The 15,561-nt window shown below is 48.4% G+C and overlaps 4 protein-coding genes across 5 annotated transcripts; 2 read left to right on the forward strand and 2 right to left on the reverse strand.

Moving 5' to 3' along the window:
• Position 1: 1 nt before the first annotated feature.
• Positions 2–3,911, reverse strand: eif2b5 (eukaryotic translation initiation factor 2B, subunit 5 epsilon). Its single transcript, XM_003977726.3, has 16 exons — positions 3,700–3,911; positions 3,355–3,479; positions 3,098–3,283; positions 2,862–3,039; positions 2,705–2,785; positions 2,551–2,628; positions 2,165–2,477; positions 1,936–2,081; positions 1,695–1,839; positions 1,515–1,616; positions 1,327–1,428; positions 899–989; positions 695–818; positions 480–605; positions 293–403; positions 2–134 (listed from the first exon to the last, which is right to left on the reverse strand). Exons 1-16 carry the CDS (start codon positions 3,856–3,858, stop codon positions 72–74), a joined length of 2,130 nt encoding a protein of 709 aa, XP_003977775.2. The 5' UTR covers positions 3,859–3,911; the 3' UTR covers positions 2–71.
• A 224-nt stretch (positions 3,912–4,135) lies between these two features.
• Positions 4,136–6,830, reverse strand: selenoj (selenoprotein J). 2 transcript variants are annotated; one of them, XM_003977708.3, is made up of 10 exons: positions 6,687–6,830; positions 6,297–6,363; positions 5,910–6,086; positions 5,725–5,823; positions 5,547–5,639; positions 5,312–5,468; positions 5,127–5,242; positions 4,838–4,915; positions 4,527–4,666; positions 4,136–4,441 (listed from the first exon to the last, which is right to left on the reverse strand). In XM_003977708.3, the coding sequence occupies exons 2-10, from the start codon at positions 6,361–6,363 to the stop codon at positions 4,343–4,345; spliced, it is 1,026 nt and encodes a 341-aa protein (XP_003977757.2). In that variant the 5' UTR covers positions 6,687–6,830; the 3' UTR covers positions 4,136–4,342. The 2 variants fall into 2 exon arrangements, with proteins under 2 accessions (XP_003977757.2, XP_029687032.1); XM_029831172.1 differs by having other exon boundaries at positions 5,547–5,642.
• A 1,015-nt stretch (positions 6,831–7,845) lies between these two features.
• On the forward strand, positions 7,846–13,006 carry casq1a (calsequestrin 1a). The gene is made up of 11 exons (XM_003977707.3): positions 7,846–8,262; positions 10,199–10,292; positions 10,389–10,489; positions 10,618–10,729; positions 10,868–10,941; positions 11,191–11,321; positions 11,389–11,434; positions 11,518–11,572; positions 11,716–11,816; positions 11,911–11,985; positions 12,125–13,006. Exons 1-11 carry the CDS (start codon positions 8,026–8,028, stop codon positions 12,395–12,397), a joined length of 1,299 nt encoding a protein of 432 aa, XP_003977756.2. The 5' UTR covers positions 7,846–8,025; the 3' UTR covers positions 12,398–13,006.
• Positions 13,007–13,157: 151 nt separating this feature from the next.
• Positions 13,158–15,478, forward strand: LOC101062511 (zinc finger protein with KRAB and SCAN domains 7). Its single transcript, XM_003977725.3, has 4 exons — positions 13,158–13,526; positions 13,720–13,826; positions 13,929–14,022; positions 14,171–15,478. The coding sequence occupies exons 1-4, from the start codon at positions 13,289–13,291 to the stop codon at positions 15,121–15,123; spliced, it is 1,392 nt and encodes a 463-aa protein (XP_003977774.1). The 5' UTR covers positions 13,158–13,288; the 3' UTR covers positions 15,124–15,478.
• The last annotated feature ends 83 nt before the right edge of the window (positions 15,479–15,561 follow it).

Genomic DNA, 15,561 nt, shown 5'->3' on the forward strand with positions numbered 1-15,561 from the left:
CTGTCTGGATCTCTGGATTTATTAACAGGACATTACGGTGGACATCTTTGTCATGTCATCGGCGCTCATCTTCATTCCCCGTCCTCGTCTGAAGACACCCCGGGCTGCTCCAACCACTGGATGAACTCCTGAAGCTGTTGAGAGCGATTTAAAAATTAACGAGCAGCGAGGGATCCCACACGACAGCAAAAGCCGAAGAGCGTGAAAGAAAAACGCGGCGGCCCCCGACTGAACTTCCTCCTCGTCCTCATCTAGGAGTTGAATAACCCTGCTCGCCTCCTGTGGGAAATACCTTCTGGTTCTTGCGCAGCTTCCTGTTCTTGTCTGTGGAAGCTCCCTGTGAGAACCAGCGCAGGATTATCTCCTCCTCCAAGATCTCCAGCTGGTACATTACACTCAGGACCTGGACGGACAAACCCAGAGTTGAACCACCGAGGTCAGTTCTGTCCCTGGACAGTGTGTATGGCAGAGCCCCTGACCTTGACCATAGCAGGCCAGTGACTCTCCTGGTCCAGGAAGTGCTCCTCAAAGGCGGACAGGCAGTCCAGATGGTCCTGCGCTCTCTTCACATAGTTCTTAAACACCGGCGCCCATTTCTTCAATAACTGAAAGACACAATGAAACAGAAAGTGAGGATTCACTTCAATCCTGTCAAATAATATAGATTTTATTTATTTATAAAGAATACACTCACAGGTAGGAGCAGAGCCACGTACTGGTATGGGGTCAGTTCAGGACCCCGCTGCTGGAAAGGGTACTCCAGCACCACTCTGGTCAAAATCTGTGTCACCTCCTTCAAACTGATGTTGTAAGCATATCTGGAGGAAGAGAGCGTTGTATATTCAAAACAAAAATCGGTTTGACTAGAAAAAAGAATAACTTTAAAAACCATGTTTACTTGAGGGAGTTGATCTCCAGCACGAGGTGGTCAAAGCTGATGTTTTCCTCCAACCCTCTCTGCAGGGTCCCCAAAACCTCCACCTGGAACACTACACGTGAAGAACAAGAATAATTGATTCACCGCAAGCTCCTCCTTTTCATCTCCTTTCCTTTTTCATTAGTTTGCCAAGCTATTCCGCATTTACAGCGTTCATATTTCACTTGTCCAGCAGGGGGCGGTATTGCCGCTTCACAAAGGTGAGATCTTGAACTCCAGGTGGCTGATGCTGCTCTACTTTCAACCATTGTAAAATCTAAAAAACTCCCAGGAAACGTTTTGGTCCTGTGTTGTCATCAGTGTCAGAATCTCACCATTCACTGATTTATATTACTACATTTTACAGATTAACATGGTCATAACTAGAGCAGGGACGTTGATGCCCTAACCTTTGACGTCATCCATCTCAGGCGAGGGAATCACCAGATCATCGGGGCCATCGGGCTCGCTGTCCTCACTGTCGCTCTCGGGGTCAGGCTTCAACACCAAACCTACAGGTGCAAACCCAACGATGCCGTTCTGATGAGGTCGGCAGCATCCTGGGAACATTTTCATTTAGAATAATCTGCCATTCTACCCCAGAGGCACTGCGACAGCTCCTCGTCCTCCGTATCGTCCAGGTTGCTGGCCTTCCAGATGTAGCCTTTCCCCTCTGCTCCCACCTCTGCAGGGTTGAATACTGAATCCAGAAGGACACACACCTCATTACTCCTGGAACATTTGAGTCCTGTGTTCCTTGAGTACACCCAACACGCACCTTTTAGCTTGGCTTGGTCTTTGCTGTCACCCACTTTCGCGTCGTCGCTCAGGAACTCGTCCTCGTCTTCCTCCTCCTCCTCCTCCGGATGGTACATGGAAATGACCGTCCCCTCGGGTAGAGTCGTGTTTGGTCCGATTACCACCTGGCGGAGGGGGACCACAGCAGAGTGAGCCAGACGGAAGAAGCACGGAGGGAAGTTGAGATTACATTTAACTGGCATCCCAGTCAGCTGACTTACGTTGTACGCCAGGACACACTGTTTATTCAGCCGCACGCCTGCTTTCACCTCAACATTGTCACAGACAACGGACTGACTGATCACCACGTCCCTGTCAATATGAACATTATTCCAGATGTAGGCGTGTTCCAGCTTTACATTGTCACCTGTTGAAATTTAAAAGAGCATCATCTTGACTGTTGCGCCTCCACGTTTGGAGCTGGCCGTCAGATATTGGATCAGCGCTCACCTATGGTGCAACTGTTACCGATGACACTGTTAGAAATGTTGCAGTTAGCGCCGATGCTGGTGTTGCAGCCGATTAGGAGGTTCTCTTCCATCTGGCTGCCGTGGCCCAAGCTGACTCCTGACCCCCGGTAGACGTTGTGGCGAGAGTACGTGCAGCTCTGTCCCTTCTGATCCGTGAAGTTCGCCTCGGGGGTCACCGGGTAGACCCACCGTCGCACGATGTCCGACGACACCGAGTCGTACATGAGAAGGTTGGACACTCGCGCGCCGTAACCATCTTGGGTAACGTGCACGTGTATCTGGTTGCCCAGAATCTGAAAGTGCAATAAATGACAGTGTGAGCGAAATGACGCAACAATTACTGAATTTAATTAAAAGGAAAAGCACCTCTTCGTTGACCAAAATCCCTCTGACAAAGTCATCCCTGGTTTGGTAATCAAAGTTGTCTGTAAACAGCTCGGCGACCTGAGGAACACAAGGAAAAATGCTGGGAAATTCATTTGGAATCATCTGGTCTCCCGATCCTGGAATAGGAACTGACCTGTGGGGAGCAGATACTGATGTGACAGTCCAGGAGGTCATATCTGATTTCAAATTCATCGCTCGCACTGTGAAAAATATTCTGTGAAACAAAACAACAGCGACGCTCGGTCAACAAGCACTAGAAACTCTCACGGGTGGGAATTTTAAAAACTCACCACGGGAAAGTGGAACTTCTTCAACCCCCGCGTCTTCTGGTAGTGTAAAATCCTCTTACTCTTGCTGTCCGACGCCACAATGACGTCGTCTTCCTCGCAGCGGGACCTGTGACCCGGCGTCGATGCCTTGAAGATCATCGTCATCACCGAAATGTTCTTCTCAGCTTTCCGCCGATGCCTGCGGATTAAGGTTTAACTAAAACGCCAACGTTCACATGAGAATGACATTACCTCACCTGTGATCCTGAAGGGCCTGACTAATGTCGATATTGGATACCACGTCTCCGTAGACCAGCACAAAGTCGGAACGCACAAGAGACTTGGCGTCAACATCCCGGAGCACATCTCCTAAGGACCGGTACATCTCTGAGGTGATGATGTGAACCGTGTTGGGGGACGATGGGCAACACCACTTGGACTTCCTGCCAAAAAGAGAGCCGTCAAGCCGTTTCATCAGCGCCGACAGTGGTGGCGGCGTGCTGGGGGACCTTACAGGAGGTGCTCTTTGATTTTACTGGCCATCCAGCAGCAGAAGACGAACGTTTCCTGCACCCCAGTGGAAGTGAGGAACTCCAGCGTGTAGTCGATCATGGCAACGTTGCCCAGCGGCAACAGAGCCTGTCAGCAGTGACAGATGGTTGAAGTTAATATAAGTTTAGCTCCTGCTGGCAGAAACGGACCACAACCACGGAACATTACACAAGGCAAATGCAAAAGCGAGTCAACGGCGTTTGCTCATCGGTTTGTGCGTATTTAATCGCTCTCATCACTGTCATTCCGTCACTGTTTACAGCGTGACCATTAGTTAGCTTTACTGTTAGCTTAGCGAGCTCCCTACCCTGGGTTGGTCTTTGGTTACCGGGAAAAACCTCCGGTTAAAGCTGTCAGCGACCAAAACAGCCTGCAGCGGCTGCTCCTCTTCGTCCTGCTCGCCGCCTCCTTTTCGGCCCGTGAGTCCGGAGCCGGAGCGGCTCTGTTTGCCTGCTTTACCAGCCATGTTGAACCGCTGAGCGCTAACGCAACTGTGTCGTCAGAAGCGACTACGGTGGCCGTGGTGGGACAAATGTCATCAGGTATTTTTATACGAGTGGTGCGCGCAGGATGAGGACAACCAAAAAATACTACTCGGTAGAAAAATGTGTGTAATTGTGTTTTATATAATGCATTGTTTCATATTCTGTGATGCTGTGAAACATAAAAAGCTATGGATGTTCAATTACTGTTGTAAGATGGTGTTTTGTGACTTAATGAGCTCAAATAAAACGCTCAAGGCATTTTAAATTCTGATGATTTATTCTCAATGGTTTTAGCTCGTGAAGAAATGAACTGACATGAGGAACTTTTACAGGCAAAAAACATCTGGCTGCTGCCGTCAAAACTGTTTAGACAATAGCCTTCATCGACTGTTCTGTAAAAACTCCACAGTTGTTCATTTTGTTCCCAAACACGTTCCGATTACTAAGTCAACACAAGAAGAATAATTATTGGTGGTGTCTGGTTATCTTCTTAGCGTGTTCCAACACAGACTCGTAACGCAGAGTTCTGGATGTCCATGAAGCTGGAATCCCCTCAAGACCAACCTGTGAGGATCAAAACAATGGGACATACTGTAAACCTGCTGTAAAATAGTAAATATGCTGCACCGAAGTTCAATTAAGCATGTACCTGAGCCCCAAGACAAGCTCCAATGAAGGAGCCTCTGCTACAGGTGCATCCCCCACAGCTCATGGTGTCTCTAACAGCCTCCACATAATTATGGGCTGTCAGGACTCCATACAGCGCTGCCTGGAAGGCACCTGGCAAACCTGGAAAAACACCAATAACAGAAGGTAACTGAAGCTGACTTCAATACAACACTTGCGTTAAAGTTGCACTGTTACGAAATTAATTTAGTTCATTTATCACGTATTTACAACTGCTGTTTGTTTGTTTTGTAAGTTACATCCTAGAATTATTAAAATTCCAGCTGGGAATACCTCAGGTGTTTGTGAAAACAGCAGGGATAAGCTCCTGGGGAGTTTTTGACAAGTTCTCCTTAACCTGACGAATGTGACCTGGAAACAGTCAGAAAACACAGCAAACACATTGTTGCACCCACAAACAGGCACAAAATATTTTACTGTATTTGTTCTTGCTGAACTAAAGCAGAGTGGGATGAATATTCTGTGAGTCCTATACGGAACACAAAGCTTTTGTCTCATGGCTCAGTCCCGTGACTCTGGTGTGAAGAGCTTCCAGAGCCGGGGGGGGGGGGGCCTCACATACCGATCACAGCTTTATCCAGATCCTGGGGCTGCTTCCTGTTTGGGTCTCTGAGCTGTTCCAGCACCGACTCCAGGGCTGTTGGATCAGGCCCGTTCAGTATGAAGTGCTCCAGGAACCTGGAAAATCGGGGAATAATTCAATAAGGTGGACGCCAAACTAGAAGGACACAGAGGAAAGGGACTGACCGGGCAGCAGCCAGAGTCTCTGCCACACAGGCGTCATTGTTCTGGGTGACGCGCACCGCATCTTCAACCTTCTCCAGCATTTCAGGCTTCCCGGCATAAAAAGCCACAATGGGAGCGAGTTTGGTGATTCCGTCCATCTGACAATCGTCCACACATCCTGCCGGGACACCGGGACTTTATGTGCTGAACTGAATTCAGAAATCTGGCAATAGAAACGGACTCGTCGCAGGTTCACCTGTCTCCTCTTTGCCCGCATCGATGTTTTTTAGGAAGCTCTTCAAACTCGCCTGTCTCCACGGCCCCTCGACGGGCAGCTGAGGACGCGGCCCTGCTATCAACACATTTAAACACACACGTAATTAAATTTCAGAATAAGTTAACTTTAAAAAGATATCAGAAAGGAGTTGGCCTGCCTCCTTTCTCTCTGTATGGATTGTTGAATGGGGTGTCATATTCTGATCCTGGCCCAAAGAATCTCAGCGTCCGCTGTGTCAGATCCTCCACATTTAGACCTAAACGACCCAAAACAAGCCTGAGTTTAGATGGTTTTCATGGTGCGATGAGTCCAGAGCAGACAGCTCCTGCTCATGACTCTTACCTCCGCATTCAGATAAAGACTCCAGTAAGACAAATGCCTGGTCTCCATAGCAACTCTGCTGGCCTGTCTGCCTCCTGTAGAAAGGGTTGGCTGACTCAGCACGGAATTCAGGGTTGGGATCCTGAGCCAGAATCACATGCAACTTCTGGAGGTCATAAATCCAGTGCATGGGCTGAGCTGCAAGAGTTCAGTCAATTTAATTACATTTGGAAGCACAAACATTTCTTCTGCATTACTTCCACATTAATCAGTCAATTTTAAACACACCAATATGCTTTTGTGATTGTGTCGGGGCCATTAAAGCCTGTCAAATGGATCTAAGATATTTCATACATCAGCATTTATCTGTAGGAAAAGAAGAAAATGAGTAAACTTCAGAGGAATTACCTGCTGCATCTGCAACAGCTGATCCCACAATGGCTCCTATTGCCCTGTTGGCCAGAGCTGAAGCCATCTGCAAAAAAAAGTCAATCAAAGTTACGAGTCCTGTTTCAATTAAATTTACGATTAATTGGTATTGTATGTATACAAATGTTAGATATAATGAATGACAAACGGGGCCAAAAACCAGGAAGTGATCGATTATCTCTGCTCTCCATTGTTTTGCCTACCCCACCGACCAGCGGTTAACGGCATAAATTGCACATTTTCGCCGAACGCGAGTTACATTTTGCCGATAAACAATTGCCGATTGCGCAGACAGGTAACCAGGTAACCTGCTGGATAAAACACGCGAACTACCAGGGATGAACACGGCCTTGCACTGAGAAGTCTTACCGTCGTAATTGCGTTTTTATTCCCCGCAAGGCCCAGTGAACGTCGCGGTGTTGTTGTCCTACTGCATAAATGTTATGAATTGTGCACGTTACGAAACGTCTTATCACGCAATCTCCGCCCACAGAGGGTTCGCGTTTTGGCCACGCCCCTCTTATCAGCCTTACAGGAAGTTTTTAAAGATTAGATATGGTTTTTAAAAACAATCCAGTAAATATAGGGAAGGTTAATCCCTTTTAAACGAGGCACTGTGATACGATAACTAAGGAAAAGGAATATTTTTGAGCTTGTTTGCTTTAGTTTCAAATTAATGGAAAATTTTAAATGTTAGCTGTTAAACAAGTTACTCCCCAAGATTGGGGAAAACCAATTATGCAAAGTAAGAATTTAATGATTTAAGATTTTATTGTTTTATCTGTGTGGGAAGTTGCCGTGCAGCTACGTGCTTTGTTGTGTTCTTGCATGCATCCATAACTCACTTTTTGGCTCCATCTCAACAACACAGCACACTTACTGTATGTACAGATGGGTCAGGCTAAAAAAAACCACTGAATTGCATCTCACACCCCGTCCTCCCCCCGTTAAATTACATATTCCACTTTCTCCTTGAGTCAGGGCTAAGTGACACCTACGCCCTGGATCCTCAGCAGGTGCAGCACCCTCTTCTCACTCCTTCCATGTCCCTGATCGACCCATCCCCACATTTTAGTGCCGGTGCCAGCAACAGCAAATGAGACACGATTACCCCCCCCTCAGATATGTACCCCTCTGTCCTGCATCCATTATTTTTAGCCCAGATCCAAGTCTGCATCTACACTTAATATGGGAGAAGACTGCTTCATAATCTAAGACGCCTGTGATAGATTGTGCATCTCTTTCTCAGCTAAACAACAACATAGTCCACCCTTCTTTGTCACTATACTACTGATACGTGCACTCTGTGCAGCTTCGTCACTGTCTTCTGTTGAAACAGAATAATGGCAAACTGGTCCACATCCCCCCTCCCACCTGCTTGGTTTGTAATATTCTGATAAGTATGTAACCATACACAACGTTGTCGCCCCAGCAACCAAATGTGGACCCTACCCTCGTCTCCCCTGTCATGTGTGACACCTAACACACGCACACCTCGGTCAAACTTAGCCCAGCCCCTCCTGCAGCCAATGCCCCACTGCGAGTCGCCCATGGGAGCTTTTTAATAAGGTGGATGCAGCAGTAGGTCCTGCTCTCTTCTGGGTGACGCGGACTGGAAGGGGTTCTCAGTACTTTTACCAGTTTTTTTTTCTTTGCCCTTTGTTTATTTATTTTTTTAAACTTAGAGAAACTAACATAGGGAGGAGCCATGAAGTGGACCTGGGCGATTGTGGCCGTCTTGCTGTCTATTGGGGGGCTATCGCTGGCCAAGGAGACCTTGGACTACCCAGAGTATGATGGAAAGGACCGCGTCCACGACCTCAACGCAAAGAACTATAAGGCTGTGATGAAGTCGTATGATGTCATGGTGGTGTACTACCACGACCATCCCGGATCCAGCCGCGTCGCCCAGAGACAGTTTGAGATTGAGGAGCTGGCCCTCGAGGTGGGTTAAGTATGCAGAATAAAGTTAAATGACATGCAGGAACAGCTATTCCGGGATTATGATCATAGATCGTAAATTAAAGTCGTGAAGTCAGACTGTGACTGATGCAAAACTGAGCCTTTGAATTTGACCATTTTTAGTGTGTGTTGCTTAGAGGGTGAACGTAAGCTCCCTTTAAGGGAACGGCAGAGGTAGAACCCAGATTTAAGACTCTGAAAGACGCTGATAAGTGAAGCTATAAAAGTGCAACATGCTTGGGGAGTGTCATCAGACCACCTGCAGCGGAGGACTGGGTCGATCTGTCAAGACTAAAGATATAATTTATTCTCTCAGAAGGTCGGCTGTGTGCCAGGGGTTAGGGGGGTGGCTGTCGATGCACTTCACAAACCTCTGTCAGCACCCCCCCCCCCCCCAGTCCTCTTGTCACAGCGGACCCTCAAAAGTGACATTACATCATCCTCCAGCAGAAAACCGTCAGCTTTAAGGAGGTCGGCGGCTCCTCGGGGTTACACGTTTAACATCAACACGCTGTCTTCAAAACCTGCCAATGCATGTCCCGAACTCGTCGCTTAAGTGAGGATCATTGCACGTTACACTGGAGGCATTTTTTGTTTTAAAGTTTGCCCTCTGTGGGAGTGCTGGGGCCTTGATCTCAGAGCTGGAGTCCAGCTCCCAAGTATCTGTATCCAGCAGTGCCAGCTCAGCTCTGTGGTATGAGTGACACTCGCAGTACTGTACTTGTCAGCGGATCCCAGAGCGCCAGAGCATCACTGCCTCCTCGCCAAAATAGTCCCTATTCTGGTGCGGCTTCTGCTGCTATATTTACTCCGGGCGGCTTTTTGAGGGCTTGAGTTTCTGCCTGTGAATGCGGCCTGAATTATTTTGTACATTTGGAGATTTTTTTTTCTTCTTAGCAGCAGATAACAACATCCCAGAGCTGCGCCCCTTCGGGGGTTGCATCAAGGTTGACTGAAATACGACACGATGAGGATATTTTTTAGTTATGCCATCCCACAAGGATATATATTTTAAACGCATTTCTGTTTATCAGAACAGATCATGTTCCAGGTTTTGGGTCTGGGGGGAAGAAATGCAGCAGCCGTGCAGTGAAACCTCATCCCTGACACTGAAGAAGCTCGTTCAACTAAGCCTGGACGACTCCTCGTTGCACACGCATGAAATCCAGAGCAACTCTGTTTGTTTTAAACCTTTTTAGTTGCAATGATGTAAACTAGCTTAATAGCTGCATCGGCCACAGACACTCAGACGACACCTATTTTAGTTGCTTTGATAGCGTCGAGTCTTCGTCACTTCATCCATTTGCCCTTTGAAAGATTATTTTAGCGCATCCAAATGGCAAAAGGTCACAACAACTTACAATATATGCCGCGTCCGTGTCATCGTAACAGGGACGGACAGACCGGCGAATACATGGTGACCGTTTACCGATTGATTAATTGTGAATGTTGCTCAGGCAATTTCATTATTTAGTTGGACCTTTTTGAACCTTCTGCTGTCCGCGAGCGACGCCCACCTCTAACTGCCGTCAAATTACCAGGAAATATCTGCACAATATGCTGCAAAACCTTCTGGTTCCACAAATAATTTGTTAGTAAAAGCAGAAGCTTAATGGTTTACCCGACACCAGTGTGTGTGTGTGTGTGTGTGTGTGTGTGCGCCACTTCCTCAATGCTGTCAGGCTGTAAATGTGGCACCACTACTGGTGGAGCCAACTGTCCATGGCGAGGTTCAGGTTTCGTACAGATTTAGAAAGCGCACAAGCAGCGCTCCGAGCAGCAGCTTTTATGGTAATGAAGCCTCTGAATGAGGCGACTTTGGCGTAAATACGCACAAATGTAGGTTTCACTGTGCACGTGTCCCCTATTTCAGCCAAATCAAAGCTAGAAATTAACCCGTCTGTTCATCTGTGTTCAAGCTTGCAGCCCAGGTCTTGGAAGAGTTCGATGACGAGGATATTGGTTTCGGCCTTCTTGATGCAAAGCTCGACAAGGTCGTTGCAAAGAAATTAGGTAAATAGATTGAACTGAATGTATTTATTTGCATGTTTTATGGGCGTTCTGCGCCCCAGCCTGAGCCCAACACCTTAAACCTCCCTTCCCGCGCAGGTCTTGAGGAGTCCGACAGCGTCTACATCTTCACGGATGACGAAATCATAGAATATGATGGCGAATTTGCAGCAGACACTCTTGTGGAGTTCCTCTATGATGTTCGTGAGGATATAGTCTCTCAGTTAATAGCCTGACTCCTTTTAGATTGTTTAAAAAGTTGCTTTTACTTGATCACTTGCTGCCCTGGACAACCTGAACGTGCCTCTCTGGTCTTTCTTCCACTCAGGCTCTGGAGGACCCCGTGGAAATCATTGACAACAGTAGAGAACTGAAAGGCTTCGAAAACATTGACGAGGACATCAAATTGGTGGGCTACTTTAAGAGTCACAAGTCGGAACGTAAGAATCTGGACTGTGATGGCGTGATTGTATTCCAACACCAGTTAATAACCTGCATATCAGCCACATGCTACAAAGATCAGGTTGAAATTGAGAAGTGGCTCAACCTGAAACCGATTCGCTTTCTTTAAATTTCAGATTTTGAGGCTTTTGCTGATGCTGCTGAAGAGTTCCACCCTCACATTAAGTTCTACGCAACCTTCAATTCCAAGGTGAGTGAAAGGCATCATAATATTACAGATACGGAGAGATCGGGTGCAAATGTTGCCATTAATTTTGAATAAAATAGCAAAAACGGTTTGACAATAAAGCCTCGAGGAACTCCAGGATCAAATCATTGAATTTAACATTTTCCATGGCGGGAAACCGAACACTGAATTTGGTCAGCAGCAAATAGGTATCAAGTAAGTCCCAGGAATTAAGATGACCTTTACCCACAGAACATTAATGGTGTATTACAGGTGGCCAAAGCTCTGGAGTTGAAGCTCAATGAGGTGGACTTTTACGAGCCCTTCATGGATGATCCAGTCCTCATCCCAGGAAAACCTTACACTGAGGAGGAGCTGGTCAAGTTCATTGAAGACAACGACAGGTATTAATGCTAGAGTCCTCTCTTTCCTCCGATGGCCTCGGATTAACGCCCCTCTGTGCTTTTCGAGGCCGACCCTGAGGAAGCTGCAACCCCACAACATGTACGAAATCTGGGTAAGAACTCAGAGAGGGACGCCACAACTGTGTAGGGACGCGGTTCAGATGCTCCACTGACACGGCTTTTATCTCGTCCACAGGACGACGACATCAACGGCGAACACATCATCGCTTTCGCAGAGGAATCCGACCCAGGTAAAAGATCCAAAAACGACAGCGGAGATCCGCGTGGCGGCCGCGATCCAGGAGTGTTTTAGATGACCTGATGTGACGTCAAACATAATCCCGTCGTGGCCCTTTAGCTTTTTTTTTTTACCGTCGTCATCAATTCTCCTCAGATGGTTTCGAGTTCCTCGACATCCTGAAGCAAGTGGCAGAAGATAACACGGACAACCCCAACCTGAGCATCGTCTGGATCGACCCGGACGACTTCCCTCTGGTGAGAATTCAGCGCAGTCTTGATGTGAAAATGCTGCTCGTCGTCTGGTTTTGATGCTGGTTGATGGCAGCAGCCTTGATCTCGTCTCCTGCAGCTTCTGCCTCACTGGGAGAACACTTTCGGAATCGACCTGTCCTCCCCGCAGATCGGCGTCGTCAAAGCCGACGATGTGAGTGTTTGTGGGGTTTGTAAGGATGCATGGGCAGGGTGGGGCGGGGGGGGGTCCATGGTGCTTTCAGGCGCCCCGAGGGGACCGGTTTGCTCCCTTCGGTCAGAGATGTTTCAGCCTATTTTTTTGTGCGCTGCAGGCCGACAGCGTCTGGATGAAGCTCGACGATGACGATTTGCCGTCAGCCGAAGAGCTGGAAGACTGGATCGAGGATGTTCTGTCAGGTGAAATCGACCCTGATCATGACGACGATGAAGATGATGACGACGATGATGATGACGACGACGATGATGATGATGATGACGACGACGACGATGACGATGATGATGACGACGACGACGATGACGACGACGATGATGACGACGATGACGACGACGACGACGATGATGACGATGATGACGATGATTATTAAACCATTACGTCATACTTATTACATTAATCTGACCAATGTAATCTAGAGTCAACATCTTTAACTCAATTTATCCTCTTTTGTATCTCGTTCTTATTTTGAACTTGAGTCCATTTTGATCACATCATCTCACCACATCACTAATTCATCCCTCACAGCTGAATTGTAACCAAGGCTCCATGGGACATACTTCCTGTGACACACACACTCACACACACACACACACACTCTCTCTCTCTCACACACACACACACACACACACCTCTATCGGCCCTTTCACAACTCTTCCAACCACTACCGCTGAGCACGCAATGGGCTTCAGTGTTGAATACAACACGTCTGAGATCATCTGCAGAGTCTTTTGCACTTTGAATATGTTCCATTTGTCTCACATATTTTCCTGTTTGGCCCCCCCATAGAGAACCAGCTGAACCCAGATCTGAGGGTGCTCGCAGCCTTTTCTGACCGGTCTTACGTGCACTGAAAGTGCTGTACATCATATGGATGTTTTCTACAGTGATGAAATGACACCAGCCATATTCTATTTTTGTAACAAGAGAGATTAAAATTACTGTAAAGTCTTAAATAAATGACAGCTTGGACAGGAACAGGGCAAAGCCTCCGTGCGTCTTTGTTAATAAAGTGAGTTATTAATTTGAGTAAAGAACGTTTAAAGTGATTCCTCCAAATGTCGGTGAGTTTAGCCACGCCCCCACAGGAGACGTCATTTATAAACCATTGGGGGTTGTGCGCATGCGCAGCGCTAGTACACGCCCCTTTCTTCTTTTGCAAACCATGTGGCTGCAAATGGTAAATAAATAGATTTGCTAATATTCCGCCACGATTTATCTACCGGTTCAAACAAACGCGGGCAGACGCGAAAGCAGCCAAAAGATGTCGGCGGACGTCGTAAACCTGCAAGCGCAAGTGGAGGCGGTTCTGGGGTCGCTGGTCAAAGCGGCCACGGTCGAGTTGATCAAACTGTTCGAGGGAAGGTTCCGAGCGACTGCGCGCGGTCCGGACGGGACCCGGTGCGCGGACGGGGAGGAAACCTTCGTGGTCACCAACAGTTTGTCGACTGAAGGCACAAAACGCAGCGTCGGGGTCCAAGTGGACCCGCAAGACACTTGCGGTATGTTGGCACTTCCTGTTTTCCTCCCGAGTTGTGCGGGGACAGATTCGGGCAGGCTGGATTTTTTTCGTGTCCAACACCCTCTGGCGCTGTCACGTTTGCCTTCTTGCACGAGCGTTGGTTCGTTTGCATTCGTTCCAGAGAAGAGTTGAGGAATGCGTGACCATTTAAATCCTCCCCCTACTTCCCGCAGGTGTCCTGGTCCCCCCGTTAGACGAGGATGGTTTGAAGGATCGCAGGGAGCAGCAGCAGGGGGCGGCAGCGCATCGCAGCCAAGTCGGTCCGGCTCGGAAGCAACAGGTCGGTGTGAATTTCCGGGGAGGCGGCGCAAGAGTGGCAGATTTGACTGCCGGGCAACAACGTGTCGCTTTGCACTTTGCTACGTTTTCTTCCTCTTGTCAGATTGTGGTGCGGACTGCAGATGTGGGGCAGTCGCGTTTGTGTGAAGCAGACTGTCCAGCTGATGGAAAAGCAGGAACAGAGTCTGTTTTGGACGGTAAGGACGACGCTCAAACATGGGGCCAAAATATTGTTTAAATGTTTTACATTTCACGGAGGAGGCGGTTATATGGCGGCTCGCCACTGGGGGGCGCTGTGATGTTCTGGCACCGCTATATTGGAACTTCTCCCTCTCTTCTCTTAAGGTACGTGGGATGAGACCTTACAAAATGGATCTGCACAAAGTTCTCTGGCTAAGAGCAAGCCTCTAATAGTCCTACTGGATAGACTCGACGCTATTTCTCCACAGAAAGTCAAGTTTGTTTGTCCCTTGAACCTCGGGCCAGAGCCTCCGCCAGCAAAGCCTGATGTTTCGGAGAAGCCCGTCAAAGCTGAGGCCCAGCAGGCCTGCATCAGCACCACCGGGGGCTCCGCCTACAGCCTGTCCCCCTCTGATGGCTCCCTGACACCCGCCGAGGTTGGGGTTTGGGAACGGGTCCACACACCAAAGGAGAACAATGACCTGCACATGAAGCTGAAACTGGCCTCTCCAGAGCAACAGTCGACGCGTCCCTGCAGGGTCCACCTGGTGGACATGCTGACGGTGCCCGAGTCCGAGAGGAAGTTTCAGGATGGCGACGCGAGGGGTCAGAACTCTAAAAGCCGCAACGGTCTGCATCCGCTGAAAGACCTGCGTCACCACCAAGGTCTTCACACCGGCCATCGCATCTGCTGCTTCAGCCCCTGTGGAAACGGCACGTGGAGGCTAAAGAAGGTGGTCGCCCACACCCGGGAGGGGTACGTCTGCAGCACCTGCCACAAGACCTTCACGCGGAGGAAGATCCTGCGGCGGCACCAGCGCTTCCACTCCGGGGAGAAGCCGTACTCGTGTCCGGCGTGCTCAAAGACGTTCGCTCTGAGGAAGAGCCTCCGGCGCCACAGGCGCTTCCACACCGGCGAGAGGCCGTACATGTGCCCCAAGTGCGGCAAAAGCTTCCGTCTGAGGGAAAACCTGAAGGCGCATGTGCGCTTCCACACTGGAGAGAAGCCCTACAGCTGCAGCACCTGCGGCAAGATGTTCAGGATCGCGAGAAACCTGGAGAAGCACGGCTGTCACGCCGTCTTGGTTCCTTCCTTCAGGACCATTGCCGGGTTGTAGCCGTGGAGGGAAAGACAAGTTTTCTACCTCAGAACGAAACACTGGATCTGCCAAAGGAGGCTTCATCAGCCATCGGGTCGCCCCAAGACCAACGAGACATCAGAGACTGATTGGTCGAAGGAATAAACACAGCAAAGAGCTTTTATATTGTGATTCCACTGGGATTTCAGTCTTTTTTTTACACTGAATGAGCCAAATTCCTTTTTTATTTCTTGTTTTTTGTTCATTTTATTGTTCCTGAACGGGCGTAGGACTGTTCCTTTTCTACCTGTCTAAAACTGACCACTACAGCAGTTACCACCTGTATCTTTTTTTTTTCCCCCCCACACAAAAATAAAATTTAGACACCAAAACAGATGGTTTGTCCTTGGGCAATTTTTATATAATCGCACATATGTTGGTTTTGGTTTTACTTGATCCAGGTCAGTCATTTAACAC

Source organism: Takifugu rubripes, chromosome 22 (assembly GCF_901000725.2).
Source record: "Takifugu rubripes chromosome 22, fTakRub1.2, whole genome shotgun sequence".
Classification (NCBI taxonomy): Eukaryota; Metazoa; Chordata; class Actinopteri; order Tetraodontiformes; family Tetraodontidae; genus Takifugu; species Takifugu rubripes.

Coding starts and splice junctions, on each gene's coding strand:
- eif2b5 (XM_003977726.3), bottom strand. CDS start 3,858: ATGGCTGGTAAAGCAGGCAAACAGAGCCGCTCCGGCTCCGGACTCACG. Junction 3,284..3,354: donor AAAATCAAAGAGCACCTCCT/GTAAGGTCCCCC, acceptor TCTTTTTGGCAG/GAAGTCCAAGTGGTGTTGCC. Junction 3,040..3,097: donor CAGGCCCTTCAGGATCACAG/GTGAGGTAATGT, acceptor CTTAATCCGCAG/GCATCGGCGGAAAGCTGAGA.
- casq1a (XM_003977707.3), top strand. CDS start 8,026: ATGAAGTGGACCTGGGCGATTGTGGCCGTCTTGCTGTCTATTGGGGGG. Junction 10,293..10,388: donor GGTCGTTGCAAAGAAATTAG/GTAAATAGATTG, acceptor CTTCCCGCGCAG/GTCTTGAGGAGTCCGACAGC. Junction 11,986..12,124: donor GCGTCGTCAAAGCCGACGAT/GTGAGTGTTTGT, acceptor TGTGCGCTGCAG/GCCGACAGCGTCTGGATGAA.
- LOC101062511 (XM_003977725.3), top strand. CDS start 13,289: ATGTCGGCGGACGTCGTAAACCTGCAAGCGCAAGTGGAGGCGGTTCTG. Junction 13,827..13,928: donor GTCCGGCTCGGAAGCAACAG/GTCGGTGTGAAT, acceptor TCCTCTTGTCAG/ATTGTGGTGCGGACTGCAGA. Junction 14,023..14,170: donor AACAGAGTCTGTTTTGGACG/GTAAGGACGACG, acceptor TCTTCTCTTAAG/GTACGTGGGATGAGACCTTA.